Here is a 14,342-nt window from a genome sequence, read left to right as displayed (position 1 = left end):
TAAGACTATCTTACTGCAGAGAGCTGGTCTCTCGTCAGAGTTATCGCCACAGTCATCAGTTCCATCACAAAGATCCCCCTGGCTGACACACAGATGATTGTCACATTCAAATTTGGTCTCAGGGCAATATCTTCCTCCTGGGTGTCTAGGTGGGCAGTCCTTCTCATCGCTGAGGTCGCGACAATCTCGGTCTCCATCACAACGGAAATATGAGGCAATACAATGGCCACTTGCACACTGGAATGTTCCATTCTGAAAAAAAAATTTTTCACCAATTGTTATTTGATCAATGATTTTAAGGGACCCAACCTGAAGATGATATAAGACTTCAAAACTTGAGTCATATCTAAATAAAATATTTTGGAATCATAAAGCCATTGTTTTTCATTCTAATATGAATCAATTTAAAAAAGTTATGAATGAAACCAGCAATTTTATCTTCTCTTAGTTTATTCATTACAACATAGTTATTAAGAAACCTCATTTCTGTTTTAAGCCAAGAGGTGTCACTCTTTCTCTTCTTGAATAAGTGTACTAAATGCTGAGCTGCTTGAATCTTACCTTACATATTTCTCTCTCTCTTCGCATGTGTAAACAATTCTTTCACTTCATAAGTTATTTTAAATTTGGGATGAATGAAACATTTAATTACAAATAGATTAAAATTGCACACTAATCTCGCAGATTCTATTCTTCCGATTCTTTACAAAGGTATGAAATCTTTCATTACCTTAACTATTTTAAACTTATGATGAAAAATTAAGCAAATAAATGTTTTGTGTATCTTGCAGATTATATTCCTCTCACTCATTAACGTGTGAAATTATCTTTTACCTCATCTTATTTAAATATAGCATGAAAAGCAAAAATTTAAAAATTTATATACATCCAAAAGCCACAGTTATTTTAAATATTATGGTAGTTAAATCATCAATAAATAAAAGATGAGAAGTTAAATAGGGTCATATTGACCTTGAGTTGATGCCTACCTATATTAATAACATTCACCAAAGTTGAATTTCTGTTGTGTAATACCAGGGTAGCTGTCATTTTCCATATGATATTTCAACTACCACACTAATAACTCAATGCTTCAAAATTTCAAGAGAACAATAAAGTGAGTTTTCGTGGAAAGGCATCTCAGTTTTAACAAAAAACTAATTTTCAGATCACTTGTTCTTTTTAAATTTTTCTTGGGGATGGCAACAGTGTCGCTTCTTAAAAAATGACACAGAGACACGCATATATACTCCCTGTTGTGCTGTAATCAACCTGCTGGCTCAATGTTCACTTTGAAATGGGCATTCAACTGTGACATTTAAATAATAAATTTACATTGGAAATGAGATAATTCATGGAAAATACCCATTTCCTCAAATTCCAGGCTGTTTGGTAAATTCTCAACAAATCCCAGTTTTTCCAGGTTACTTTCAAATTCTCAGGAATATCCCAGTATTTTCATTTCCAGGTTAATATAAATTCTGAGAAATACCATGTCATTAATGGGAGAAAAAAGAAAAGCAAATGGCAAGACAAAAGCCCCAGTAATGGTAATGGCAATAGTAATGCCATAAAGGGCAACAGAAAGGGCACACTGTGGAGGTCAATTTTACAGACTTTCAGATGGGAAAATTAGGGAATCTTCAGATTGAGTTGATCTTAAGTGAGACAAAAAAATTAACAATTGCGAAACACCATTTCAACCAACTGTTTATGCCACTTTTCCTTGAAAGAGGACAACACTGATACTTTACTGTGTCATCACACTTGAAACAAGAGTGATGACACAGTATATAAAGAGACTCTACTATACTATAAAGAGATGAAGGTACTAAAAGCATAATTTTTTAAAGGGGAAACATTAATATTTTTTAAATGAGTCATTTTCTAAGTTTTATCATAAAAATTTTAAAAATCAGTACATTTACAACTTCAACAAATAAAACATGCAAGTTCCATCATGAACAAATCAAGTATAAGTAGTGAGCAATATGCTGATCAGTGGACATTAAGTAACACATGCTGGGCAGGAGAGGGCTGATATATGAATGAAAGTGCACCCAGGTTAAGTTTCATGTGAGGCACTGGGCCAGAAACAGATGAAAGAACTGTCCTGCCACTCCTCTGCTAACACAATTCAATACATATATACTTAGAGTATGCTGATGTGGTCAGCACTGAGAAATGTAGAGTAAATAGGGAGCAGGAAGTTTTGCAGAAGGGCAAGTAACTGCAGAAGATAATACTGTTCCTAAGCATATGATTACCTTTTTGATTTTTGGGACTTTCAGGGAATTTAGCGTAAGTAGGGTCTCTGTGGTGACCTTCATGAAAATAAGTCCTGCATGAGGATTACTAGGGATGGAGTGGCAGTCCAATGGTAACATTTTTCACTTATGGACAAATTTTAGCCTCACCTTACACTTGAAGCCAACACAGTCAGCCTCATCGGAACCATCTCCACAGTCATCATCATGGTCGCATCGCCATCGCCCAGGTACACATTTACCATTCCCACATCTGAACTCTGACTCTGAGCAATCTCTGTATGAGCCCTTGCATAAGTTTTCGTCTTCATCACTGTTGTCACCACAGTCATTTTCAAAGTCACACAGCCACCGTCTAGAAAAAACATGAAGAAAGATACAATTAGAAGGTTGCTACTATGGAGATGAGTTAATAGAAAAATCAGAAGTAATTATAGTGACAGAAATGGCATAAACATTAAAATACTTGACATTGATTTCTAATTATATTCAGCTACTCATTCATCCTTAGTTTTATAAACTATGTATTTTACATTCATACATCAGCATTTAGTATTTTCTGACTGCACGGTAGGGAGTCTTTTTTTCAACCAGCATGCACTGTACTATAGGTGAGTTTATAGACCTCTTTTATTGGGAATCTTATGCATGAAACAAATGGAGGATAATATAATCTCTATTGCTCAATATAGTTAGCCCAATTGAGTACAATAATCACTGAATAAAATTACATGCAAAGAAATTATTGGAAACAGTCAATTCTCACATGAATCCACATACATCAGATAAAATCTAAATATTATTAATAATTTGAGGTTATAAAGCCACAAATGCAATACAATCTACAATTCGATTAATATTAGCATGAGATAGTCATTGCCATAGAAGCTCGTCACTCACTGAGAACAGCAGAGCCGCACCTCTGTGGAGAAGGACCATTTAGAAAAATACATGCATTTAAATGGCAGTGTATCAACTTGGATGAGCCGTGCCTAAAAATGGATTGACTGTTCCACTGGAATAATGAAAAACTTTCCTGGAGAATGTTCTCCTGTTCAACGTGGCATGCTCATTTTGTAAAAAATAATTCTCTTTGAATGCACATTTGCCATGTGGGAAACCCTCAAGTGACACTCCTGAGCTTGACCGATGAACTTATTGTGTTGACCCTTGTGCATGTGCAACCCTTCTACATGAAAGGCATGAAATGCCTAATTTGGTGGGCAGTCTCCAAACCAATCATCAGCTCCACTCAGCTCTGAGCACTGCATCTCAATGATTGACAAGGTTAATAATTTTACCATTACTACTCAATTGAAAAATCAACTTGACTAATGGTTAAAATTACAACTTTGATTGTGATTGCAATATTACATTATTCTAATTACTATGACTGCTGTATTTCTGGGAAAATATTTATAGTTTACTGTTAGAATGTTAGCAATCAGGAGAGCAGCTGGGTTAATAGTAACTATTAGATGAATGAAACAGTCCCTGCTAATAATTTAGGAGTTTTGGGAAAATATTTAAAATTTACAATGAAATCTCTATAGTTGATCACTAAAAACTATTATACTGTAATAGTAGGTCTTCCTAAGGGAAGGATGCATAACTCAATGCCAAAATATATCTTCGTTAGAATTCAATAACTAAAATTTTAGCCGTTCAGGAATTTTTCTCAGAAATAAGGAATCCAAGCGAAATCTGCATACTTAAACTAACCTTGGAATGCAGCGGTTATTTCCACATTGGAAGTCACCAGCCTCTTGGCATTTTGGACAATTCTCTGGAAGTTCATCACTCCCATCACGGCAATCATCCTTTCCATCACAGAACAGCCACTTTGGAATGCATCGGTAATTTGAGCGCCCAGGACATCTCTGCCAGCCATTGGTGCAATTCCTTTGCCTGTGACATTAGGTTAAAAAATATTGAAAATATAAAAATTCTTCTGCATTTGAAATTCAATGGGTTTCATGCGAAATAAACAGCAATGGGTGACATGGCCAGGGAACAACCCCTTTAGGATTCTATCTTTGATATAATTTTTATGTATGCAAAAAAGGTTGGAGGGAATATATCAATCTTAATTACATATTTTAACCTGTGAAGAGTAAAGATTACCATTTACCGATTAGAAATTGAGTTAGAATGGCAACCACAAATGGAACTGTTTTCTTACTCAGAAATTAATATTGAAACACAAGCATTGAATAAATATTGTTGTCAAAATGGTAGAAAATATTGACTAAAAGAAAAGGTAAATGCATAGGCAATGTGTTCACAGATAATTGAGAGTTCACTGAACTAGGAGACTGGAAATGATCAATTCAAAGATGGAAAATTGGTGGAAAAGAGATAAAAATCCAAGCAGTAGAATGTGGTCGCACATTATTTAGCATATTTTTTTACACTTGACAGAACAACAGGACTGACTTAAAATTGATTATTTATCATGAATAGAAAGTAATTATTGAATTGAACTTAGGAGATGAGCAAAATTTTCATGAATATTTGTAAGCGCGAGTTAGAGAGAATGCTTGCAAAGATGGAAAATACATGCAATTAGTACTTTACCTGCACATATATGCTGGCTCATCGGAATCATCACCACAGTCATTGTCAAAGTCACACACCCATAGTTTAGGTATACAACGGCCATTCTTGCAAGAAAACTCTGTGTCAGGGTCACATGCTCGGTGATCTGAAATTGTTCATGGTATTTATTGGTTTTTATGATCAATATAAAATGGACTTTCTCTTTATTATTATTATTAACCCATACATGTTTATGCAATAGTTATTGGATTTTATTTATTTAACAACTTAATTGGGGCAAGATTGAGACATCATAGTCACTTCTTCCACCTAACCCTTGTACATTACATTGAAGACAATTACAAACACCCAAGCCATAGGTGGAGAACCCAACTATGGGATAATTGAATCTGCAACTAAGCAATAAAGCAAGGTAGCATATGCCCAATAGATGTTTCTGAATAATGTTGTCCATTTGAAAATTGTATATATTTTACAGGTGTGGATCACATGTGAAAATGAATCATAATGAAATAGGATGCATCTCTTTACAGTTTTACTTTAATCATCATCAAAGTGAACTTCTTGGCGAATTGAGGATATCATTAAGAGATGTGATTAATCCATTGTTAAACTTTTATAGCAAATTAACTGAAGGGAAAAAACACTAAAATATAGAACTATATATTATTAATACTAATAATTTGTCAATATTACTGATAAAAAAACCAATTCTTTGCCATTAATTAAACACTTTAGCATAAATTAGCTTATATGGTCATTATAACCGGTACACTGTTATCATAAGTATCCATTTAACCAGCATAATTGACCCAAAGGTTGGTGAGTATTCAGCTCACCTAGTACTAAGCCCAAAGGAATACATGAAATCAAAATAAGATATGTAAGATATTTTTCAGAAATCTAGGCACCTACTTAGGGAATCTTATGGGCTGGAAGGGAAATTTAATATCTAGGATCCAGTATTAACATAGGATAAATTTGGGCACTCAAACATTCGGATATGATGTGATCAATTTTATGATACCAAAAGTGTTTAGATGACCTCAAGTCATCAACTGATTCCATTGCATTAAGAACTTATAAATTTGTTCAATAAGACAAGACACTATATTGCATTTCAAATATGTCACCGATCATGCATTTTGTCATAATTACTCCACTTTGTAGAAGTTATCTCATTAAATAAGATTTCAGTTAAGGTTCAATTTGTTATGCTATTTGCCCTCCTGAAATAATTTATCACAAAAATACTGGAAAATTGATTCTTTTGCCTTCTCTTCCCTCTTCTTTTACTCCCATACACAAATTCATTGCTAAGAAGGGACAGATATTTGCTTTTGAATTTACATCTAATTCATTGATATAGGACATGAAACATATCATACTGAAGGATGAAATGCCAAGTTTTGTTGAGAAACACTCACGGCATATGGCAGGGTCTTCATCACTTCCATCTCTGCAGTCAGCATCTCCATCGCAACGCCATGCTCCCAGTACACATCTTCCACTACTACGGCATTTGTATTCCAATTCAGGGCATTCACGGTCGCACTTCTGCTCATCAGAACCATCACCACAATCATCTGCTCCATCACACACCGTGGCTGCAGCAGTGCAATTGCCATTTGCACATTGTAGCATTCCAGGGCGACAGTGTCTTGTTGGACAAGTTGAGGGCTCATCAGATCCATCACCACAGTCTTTTTCTCCATCACATCTGAACATTAAAAAAAAGACATCTGATGAGGACCAGTTGATGTGTGAAGTAGTGCTGTAATTTTGGCATCAATTTTGAACTTATAAAACTAAGCCAATTAGGAAGATAAATGTCCACATGGTTGATGAATATAAAAATTAAATAGAATTTGATGCATCAACTAATATTTTATTATGTGATTTTGCTGAGTAAATCTAAGCTTTGTACTCCTTAAATATAAACAGTGATCTTGTATAAAAGACAAAACGTACCAATAGCAAATAATTCACACATGGGTACCATCAGATTATAATTTTAATTATCTATATTTCCTGAATTTGTTCCTAATGGATCATGAAGAACCCATTATTTCCACTGATATCGTGCTATTGCAGCTTAATTTATGCAGGTGCTTTATGCTATCAGTATTTGCTGAATTGCAAAATTTTTCAGAATAGTAAAAAGAATAGTAAATCCTATTAGTAATCAGAAGGAATATTGCAATACAAGACTTTTTGGAATGCACATTATTAGTTTGTTTTATTTGTATCCTCTTTATAATATGCCAATTGCAAATACCATTTAAGCCCAAGGAATCGATTTCCAATTTATATTTTTCAAGTATATACATGATTTTTGCCTAAGAACTGTATAAATAATTAGTCAACCATGAACAGAACTTTAAAACTGGGAGCTTTTCTTTCATGGTTGCTTCGGCCTCAGACATTGTTGTAAGATGTTAGTCCATAATACAATTGATCACCACATGCAAGTTTGTGGTCCATGATTACAAATACCCAACTCAAGGAGTAATGATGATTAATTAGTATTATCTTAAAATTAAAACACTTACTTCCAGAACCATGGAATGCATTTCTCATCTGGAGGACCACAGCGATGCTGGCCATCAGTGCAGTTGGCTACACATGTTCGATTGTCGGCAAGCAGGTAGAATTGGTTTGGGCAAGCACATGTATAGCTCACATCCCTGGCACCTACATCTTCCAAACGGCTTCCACTAGCAACTCCAACTGCACTATTTCCAGGAGCAATTAAGCATAAATGAGAGCAGCCACCATTGCTACTACCACAGGGGTTATTGTATGGCAACTGGCGCAATGGATGGAACACCTGAAATCCAAAAAGACATGTTATTTCAAAGGTTTCTAATTTTTCCTTGATGAATTCAATTGACAATAGAGATTTTACAATAATTGAATGTTTTCCCTCAAAGCAATCCTCTTCAAAAATTATTTCTTAAAAATGACTTTTACAGGAAGGCTAGGTAACAAATATTTTAATTCATAAGTTGTTCACTTTCTTTAACAAAAATGAACACAAAATATGGAATGAAATATTTTAATTTTAGATTATAAATGCTTTATCACTTGTATTTATGCAGATCTACATATATCTACTGCAAGTTCACTTGGATATTTCCTCCCTGTGAGAGAAAGATTTTACTTCATCAAAAGCTTTACTCATAAGTTTATTAAATTACCTGTATATCATATGGTCTGTGTGTAGTATTTCTGAGAACTTTAAGATTCTCCCCAGTAAATTTGTTTGCACTAGAGATTGCCTTCAAATTCCAATCAGTCCAGAAAATTGTGTCATCAAATACAGTCAAGGCAAAGACATGAGGAACAGCATTAGGACCAGTGATGACCCTCCGCACACCCTTTCCATTCAGGTCAGCAAAAGCAATGTAGTCCAAATGCGCATCAGCCCAGAATATGCGATCAGTGAAGTAATCAATTGTAAGAGCATTTGGCCAGGCAATACCATCATCCCAGTTCAAGATACGAGTCAAATTTGAGCCATCCATACCCAATCTACCAATAAATGCCTGCAAAAGAAATGAAAATTATTATGAATGAATTAAATAAAACAAATATCATACCATATATTTGAACCCAATAACTCAGGAATAAAAAAACATGAATATGAAAAAGTTAACAGAACCAATAATGAACTATGACAAACAAACTCTTGTTTCTTATTATGCCTGAAAACATTTTCTTTAATTGTTTCATTTAAAACTTTGTGTTTAAAAGAACAAGTACATTGAATTTTGCACAATTTTGGATTATTGAAAATTCAACTTCATAAAAATCTCTTAAATAAATAAGACTGCAAATTCTCTTTTGCTACTGCGGCTTTACTTAAACAAAGCTATTGAATTACCAGGCCAAGGAAATGCTAAACTCAACAAATTTCAGTAAAGAATAGCAGTCAAATCTATTTCCTATTTTCCTCTGGTAGGACCGAATTAATGCAAATTTGAGGATTCATTGGTAAAAAAAAATATCAACTACATTTTAGATTCAGCTACTTGGAGATGAGGTTATGATAATTCACCTATGAGGATAAGTTCTACTTTTGTTTGAGAGATGACAATTACTTACTTGTAGTTGCCAGCTGGTAAAATACAAATGACCCGTTCCAGGATGCAAAGCAAGCGCTCGGGGATCTGACACATTAGCCAACAATGTCTTGCGCCAGCGTCCATTCAACTCTGCAACATCCAAATGGCGGCTGTGGCGATCCAGCCAGTAAAGCTTTCTGCCAACCCAGTCAATGGCAAGACCTTCAAGTCCATGACTATCATGTCTAATAACAGGTTCTCTTTTCTCATCTCCAACTGATGCATTCAAGAATGCTCTGTATATAGTCTTCGCTCCGACATCACAATAGTAGACTCGACCATCAGTTAAGTCAAAATCAAGGGCTACTACGTTTGTGAGGTCACGATGCATAAGAGAATATCTAGTACCATCCAAGGACATGTTTCGGACATAGTATTTGTTGGTGAACACCAGCCATGGATCTGGCTTTGGTTCCTTACGTTTGCAAGTATGCTCATCGGGTTCTCTTTCATAATAACTATCAGCACATTTGCAATAGTAAGACCCTGGAGTGTTAGAACATTTCTGTGAGCATACTCCTGGTGTTTCTTTACATTCATCAATGTCAGCACATGCCTTTCCACCACTGAGAAGCCTGTGAAATAGATATTTATTTAGTGAGAATGACTTACAGAATTATTAAAATAGACCACTCAAATTTTTGCACTCCAATTACTTTAAGTGGAAAAAAGCATTTCAGCCAAAGTCAACTTTAGATTCATGCAAATTTATGCAGATTAAAAGAACTCTAAAACATTTTTAGGATGCTGAAAAGTTTTTCACTATTGAAGAGTTCATTAAATAAAAGAGAAATACTATGCATGCATAAAACATCATATCTTACATAGCCTAGCAATACTATTGAATATAAACTTACTTGTATCCATCATTGCATTCACAGTAATAACCAGTGGGAGTGTCAACACACTTATGACCACACTGATGGATTTCAACCTTGGAGCACTCATCTACATTACAGTGAGTTGGTTCATCTGAATCATCTGGGCAGTCAGAAACACGATTGCAAACTAAGCGATGGTCTATGCAAGAGTTATCTGCACATTGGAACTGACCCGTGGGGCAAGTTGGTGTTTCTTTTTCTAAAAAGTAGATAATTTGACATTAAATATACAAACTATTTAGTCAATGCTTTACAAAAATTGGCACTTAAACATAATGAATTTACTAAGAATGATTTCTTCTTGAAAACTTGAAAAAGGTGTGTTTTTTATATTTTTGACCAATGGATGTTATTTTGAAAGGTTTCTAAACAATTTTTGTTGCCACATAGCTATATTATGCTATTTTTAAAGACTTAAAAACACAAAAGTGATGAGAATTAGGGTGGTGTCAGTTCCTGAACAGTCCACCAAATTCTTAGAAAGTTCTTGTACCCATAAAACCATACAATTTTGGTAAAAATGAGTATGCTTCAAGAGATAACATCCAGATATAAACCCAGGAATCTCTGGCCAGTTACCATGCAACCTATTACATTACATCACATTTAAATGTGACTAAATGAAAAATTAACCCTGAGGATGTGTTCTGTACCTTCTGAAATATATGCATAAAGAATATTTTGATAACTAGCTATTTATTACACTGTAAGACTAGTGTTTAACTTTTAAATCCATAGATATATTCCAATCTATGGAAGCACTTTGTCACTTATATGATACATCTGTCCCAAAATTAATGTACAAGTACACAAACATAACAATTTCAGGTTTAACTTTGTGGAATTCCTTCATTATGAGGGAAAAAAAGAAACTTTACTCTTCCACAATAAATATTAAATCTTCCTTGTGGAAGTGTAAAGTTTCTATTTTACCCTCATACAAATACACAAATTTTTGAAAAAAATGCAATGATGTGAGCCAATATTACACAATAAAAATTCAAACTCAATTCAACTTACTGCAACCAGCCTCATCAGAACTATCCCCACAATCATCTTCACCATCACAGCGATACATCTGACGGACACATTTAGAATTCTGGCATTGGAATTCAGCAGAGGTGCAAGCTTTGTATTGGGTATTACAGAATTTTCCTTCATCAGTTCCATCCCCACAGTCATTGTCATGATCACACAACCATCCCTGAAAAGATGATGAAGAAATGAGAAAATTAAAAACTAAAATAATGAAAAATTGCAGTGACATAAGCCTAAATTCTTAATCCTTTAGCAAAAATTATCAAGTTTAAAATGCTAAGGGCAAACACGGATATATGCAACAGGGAATATTTCTAAATACATGAAAAAATATCTAATGCTCATTCTTATAGAGCAATTTTTTGTGGCAAGGATTACCATCACAGTTGGTTTGATTTATATTCTTTTATGAGTAGAAGAGTATCTATCTCTGGAACAACTAATGGTTTCTGTTTTATATAAAACCTCTCTATTTTCTCCACAGGGACATTCCTTCCATAAACTGACCATGACATATTTTCTCAGAAAGCACTTTATATTCTCCAGAATATATCTACATCCATCAAAGATATGTATTCAAAATAAACTCAGAAACCTGGATGCAATTCAGCTAGAACCAACTTCTCCAACAATCACATGCCAATGGATGCCTTAACCTTGACATTTCACTTTCACGGACACAACAAGAATTGATGAAGCAAATATGTTGGCATTAATGGGCATTCTCAATTTTTTGGTGCTTTTTCTGATAAAAGTTTAACAAATTGACTTTTTTTCTTTTTTGATAACTTGGGTTGGGGTTCCACAAGACTAAAAATCAAAGCACTCTATAGAAAGGAACAAGTATTACCTATTGCATCCTTAGCCTAATGATCTACTATATGTCATGTAGATTATTGCTCATCAGTATCCACAAAACTACACTATTCATACACATACTACAAGGAGAGTGAACAATATTCATGCAAATACCCATGGATTAAGACTATTCTAAGTAAGCCGACAGCACTCCTCAAGCAAAATATATAATGCACTTCCTCTATCTATAAGAAGCCTAAATAATTTTAATGACTTTAAAAAATACTAAAGATATTAAATAAATCCAGCTTTTTATTCATCTGAAGAATATCTTGAAAACTGATAAATATTGTCCATAAAGACTGTTCATGATATTGGAAAATTGTTTAGATTGTAATATTACCATACTACACAAAGCTTTGTCTAATACATGCTTAAATGTTATGAGTTCTATGTAGCTAATTATTATGAATAGTAATCCATTCTTATTATTATCAATGCCAATGCATCCATCTTGCTTGGCTGAACTTTGTCAAAAATGTGAAAGAGTGATTTAAACATGATTTATAACTGCCACCATGGAGGTGCTAATAAGTTTTGTAAAGAACAATAGTCTTTTAAAACATAATAACCAGATAGAGAATGCCCTAGAATCACCAATGAGAATTTGTCCCAGAAATAGGCATATAAAATCCAGTCTGTAGGATTAAAACATTTCTTACTTTGTTAATGCATCGTCCATTAGCACAAGTGAATTGGTCATCAGAACATGGTTCAGGGGATGAGCAATGGTGTAAAGTGGAATTTTCATCAGCACCATCAACACAGTCAGGATCTCCATCACATAGCCATTTTCGAGGTATACACTGAGCTCGACTCCACATTTTATTCTCAGTACAGGTAAACTCAGTCTCTTCATCACAACGGCGGTCATCTATAATATCAAATTGAGAAAACAATGAAATAAAAAACTGTGTGAAGTGTTGTTACCAGTTTAACAAAAATGAGAATCAAGTTTTTCCACATTGAAGCCATATTTTAAAAGTGAATTGGGATAATTATTAAATTGAATGAGACTGAAATTTTGAGGATAATAACCACAAGGAAGGATTATACCATTGATCATTATAAATCTCAACTAAACCACTGCAAAATCACTGTTTCATTATCAAGATTCTTAGAAACAAATTTCAAAAATACAACATATTCATTTGAAATATTTTATGGCAGGAATGAGACATCAATATTAATACGGAATACACAAATGCAACTCGTTAGCACTGTAATGGCTTCTTAAGAAGACAAGGAAGGTTCAAAAGGCATAGGAAATAAAATGATACTCACTGCACTGATGCCGATCATCTTCATCTGACCCATCAAGGCAATCATTGTCTCCATCACAGATGTAAATCCTTGGTATGCAGTTGCCATTGTCACAAGTAAACAAATCACCAAAACAAGTTCTACCTTCTGAGCGACAGTATTCAGGTGGTTCATCAGATCCATCACCACAGTCATCATCTCCATCACAGTACCATGTTGCAGGGATACAACGATGATTTGGACACCTGGTGAAACAGATGCAAATTAAAATTTGAAATAATAAAAACTTTATCTAATTTGTAAAACTTGTTTCCAATGATGTAAGAGGATGTCTTTATAACCATTTGATACGTATTTCTTTTCCAAAGACAAGGCTAAGAAAAAATCCTATGTAAGGAAGACGAGCTATTTAAATGACAACTCAGTGTAAAAAACCATCTCCTATTACAAACAAGACCTTAATGTATTTAAAAATACTTCAATTTGTGTAAATTGCATTTCATTCAAAAATTGAGATAAAAAACTTTTAATCTGATGACATGAGTTGTTAATAAATGTTTTTCCCAAGTGTTGAGGTAGCAGTTATTATTTACCTGAAACTATTCTGTGGGCATGTTCGCTGAGCACAGTGCAGCTCATCCTCGTCAGAGTTATCACCGCAGTCATTATCACCATCACAGAGCCAATATGGTTCCACACATATGTTTGTCTTTTCGCACTTGAGATGGTTGGCAGGACAGGTTGTGTTTCTTGGACACCTGTCATGAGTCTCATCTGTCGTACCATTATCCTTGCAATCATTCACTCCATTACACACCTAACATGGTTTAAGAGAATGAAATTCAATAAAGAAGTATTATTAGGAATTTAATAAATGTAATTAATCTTGGAAAATTGGTCAATTTCATTGTGTACCAGTCGGCTTTTTCCAGTGTGTAATAAGCCATCAGATGACCAAAAGTCTGATTAAGGTTTGAATCTAACCCAGGGCACAGCATTTTGTCACTTCTGGTGATTTGACCGCAGCAAAACTTGATGACAGTCAAAAATGGTTTATTAGAGACAAGTTGGCCGGTGATCTACCAGAGATGCCTGTGCAGCAGAATATTGAAGAAAACATGTGGCTCTCTTAATTTTGTATTTATTACGATTCTTTTCATTGACACAAATCTTAGTGCAGAACAAAAATGCCTAATTTATTATGTATGCATGTAAATGAGTAAGGGGCCATGCCAGAAAAAATTGCCTAAAACAATGAAACTTTTTAGAGCAGAGTCAAATATCTTTGTAAAAGTTCTTAAGTCAAGCATGCTTGCTTGAGAATCTCAGAACATAATATTATTTTAATT

The 14,342-nt window shown here is 34.3% G+C and overlaps 1 protein-coding gene across 1 annotated transcript in view; it reads right to left on the bottom strand.

Moving 5' to 3' along the window:
• mgl (low-density lipoprotein receptor-related protein megalin) overlaps positions 1 to 14,342 on the bottom strand; it is a 71,865-nt gene that overhangs the window by 11,204 nt on the left and 46,319 nt on the right. The window contains exons 39-51 of the mRNA XM_071595610.1: positions 13,587 to 13,810; positions 13,015 to 13,238; positions 12,393 to 12,604; positions 10,855 to 11,038; positions 9,811 to 10,033; positions 8,934 to 9,528; positions 8,027 to 8,374; positions 7,379 to 7,656; positions 6,254 to 6,546; positions 4,845 to 4,971; positions 3,990 to 4,175; positions 2,418 to 2,622; positions 15 to 252 (exon numbers count right to left, since the gene is read on the bottom strand). Of these exons, the coding sequence (XP_071451711.1) occupies positions 15 to 252; positions 2,418 to 2,622; positions 3,990 to 4,175; positions 4,845 to 4,971; positions 6,254 to 6,546; positions 7,379 to 7,656; positions 8,027 to 8,374; positions 8,934 to 9,528; positions 9,811 to 10,033; positions 10,855 to 11,038; positions 12,393 to 12,604; positions 13,015 to 13,238; positions 13,587 to 13,810 (3,337 nt within the window). The remainder of the gene's footprint in view (positions 1 to 14; positions 253 to 2,417; positions 2,623 to 3,989; positions 4,176 to 4,844; positions 4,972 to 6,253; positions 6,547 to 7,378; positions 7,657 to 8,026; positions 8,375 to 8,933; positions 9,529 to 9,810; positions 10,034 to 10,854; positions 11,039 to 12,392; positions 12,605 to 13,014; positions 13,239 to 13,586; positions 13,811 to 14,342) is intronic.

This window comes from Hetaerina americana, unplaced genomic scaffold (genome assembly GCF_022747635.1).
Source record: "Hetaerina americana unplaced genomic scaffold, ioHetAmer1.1.p SCAF_7, whole genome shotgun sequence".
Taxonomy (NCBI): Eukaryota; Metazoa; Arthropoda; class Insecta; order Odonata; family Calopterygidae; genus Hetaerina; species Hetaerina americana.
The sequence above is the reverse complement of the archived record's forward strand: the minus strand, read 5'-3'. Positions and strand labels throughout refer to the sequence as shown.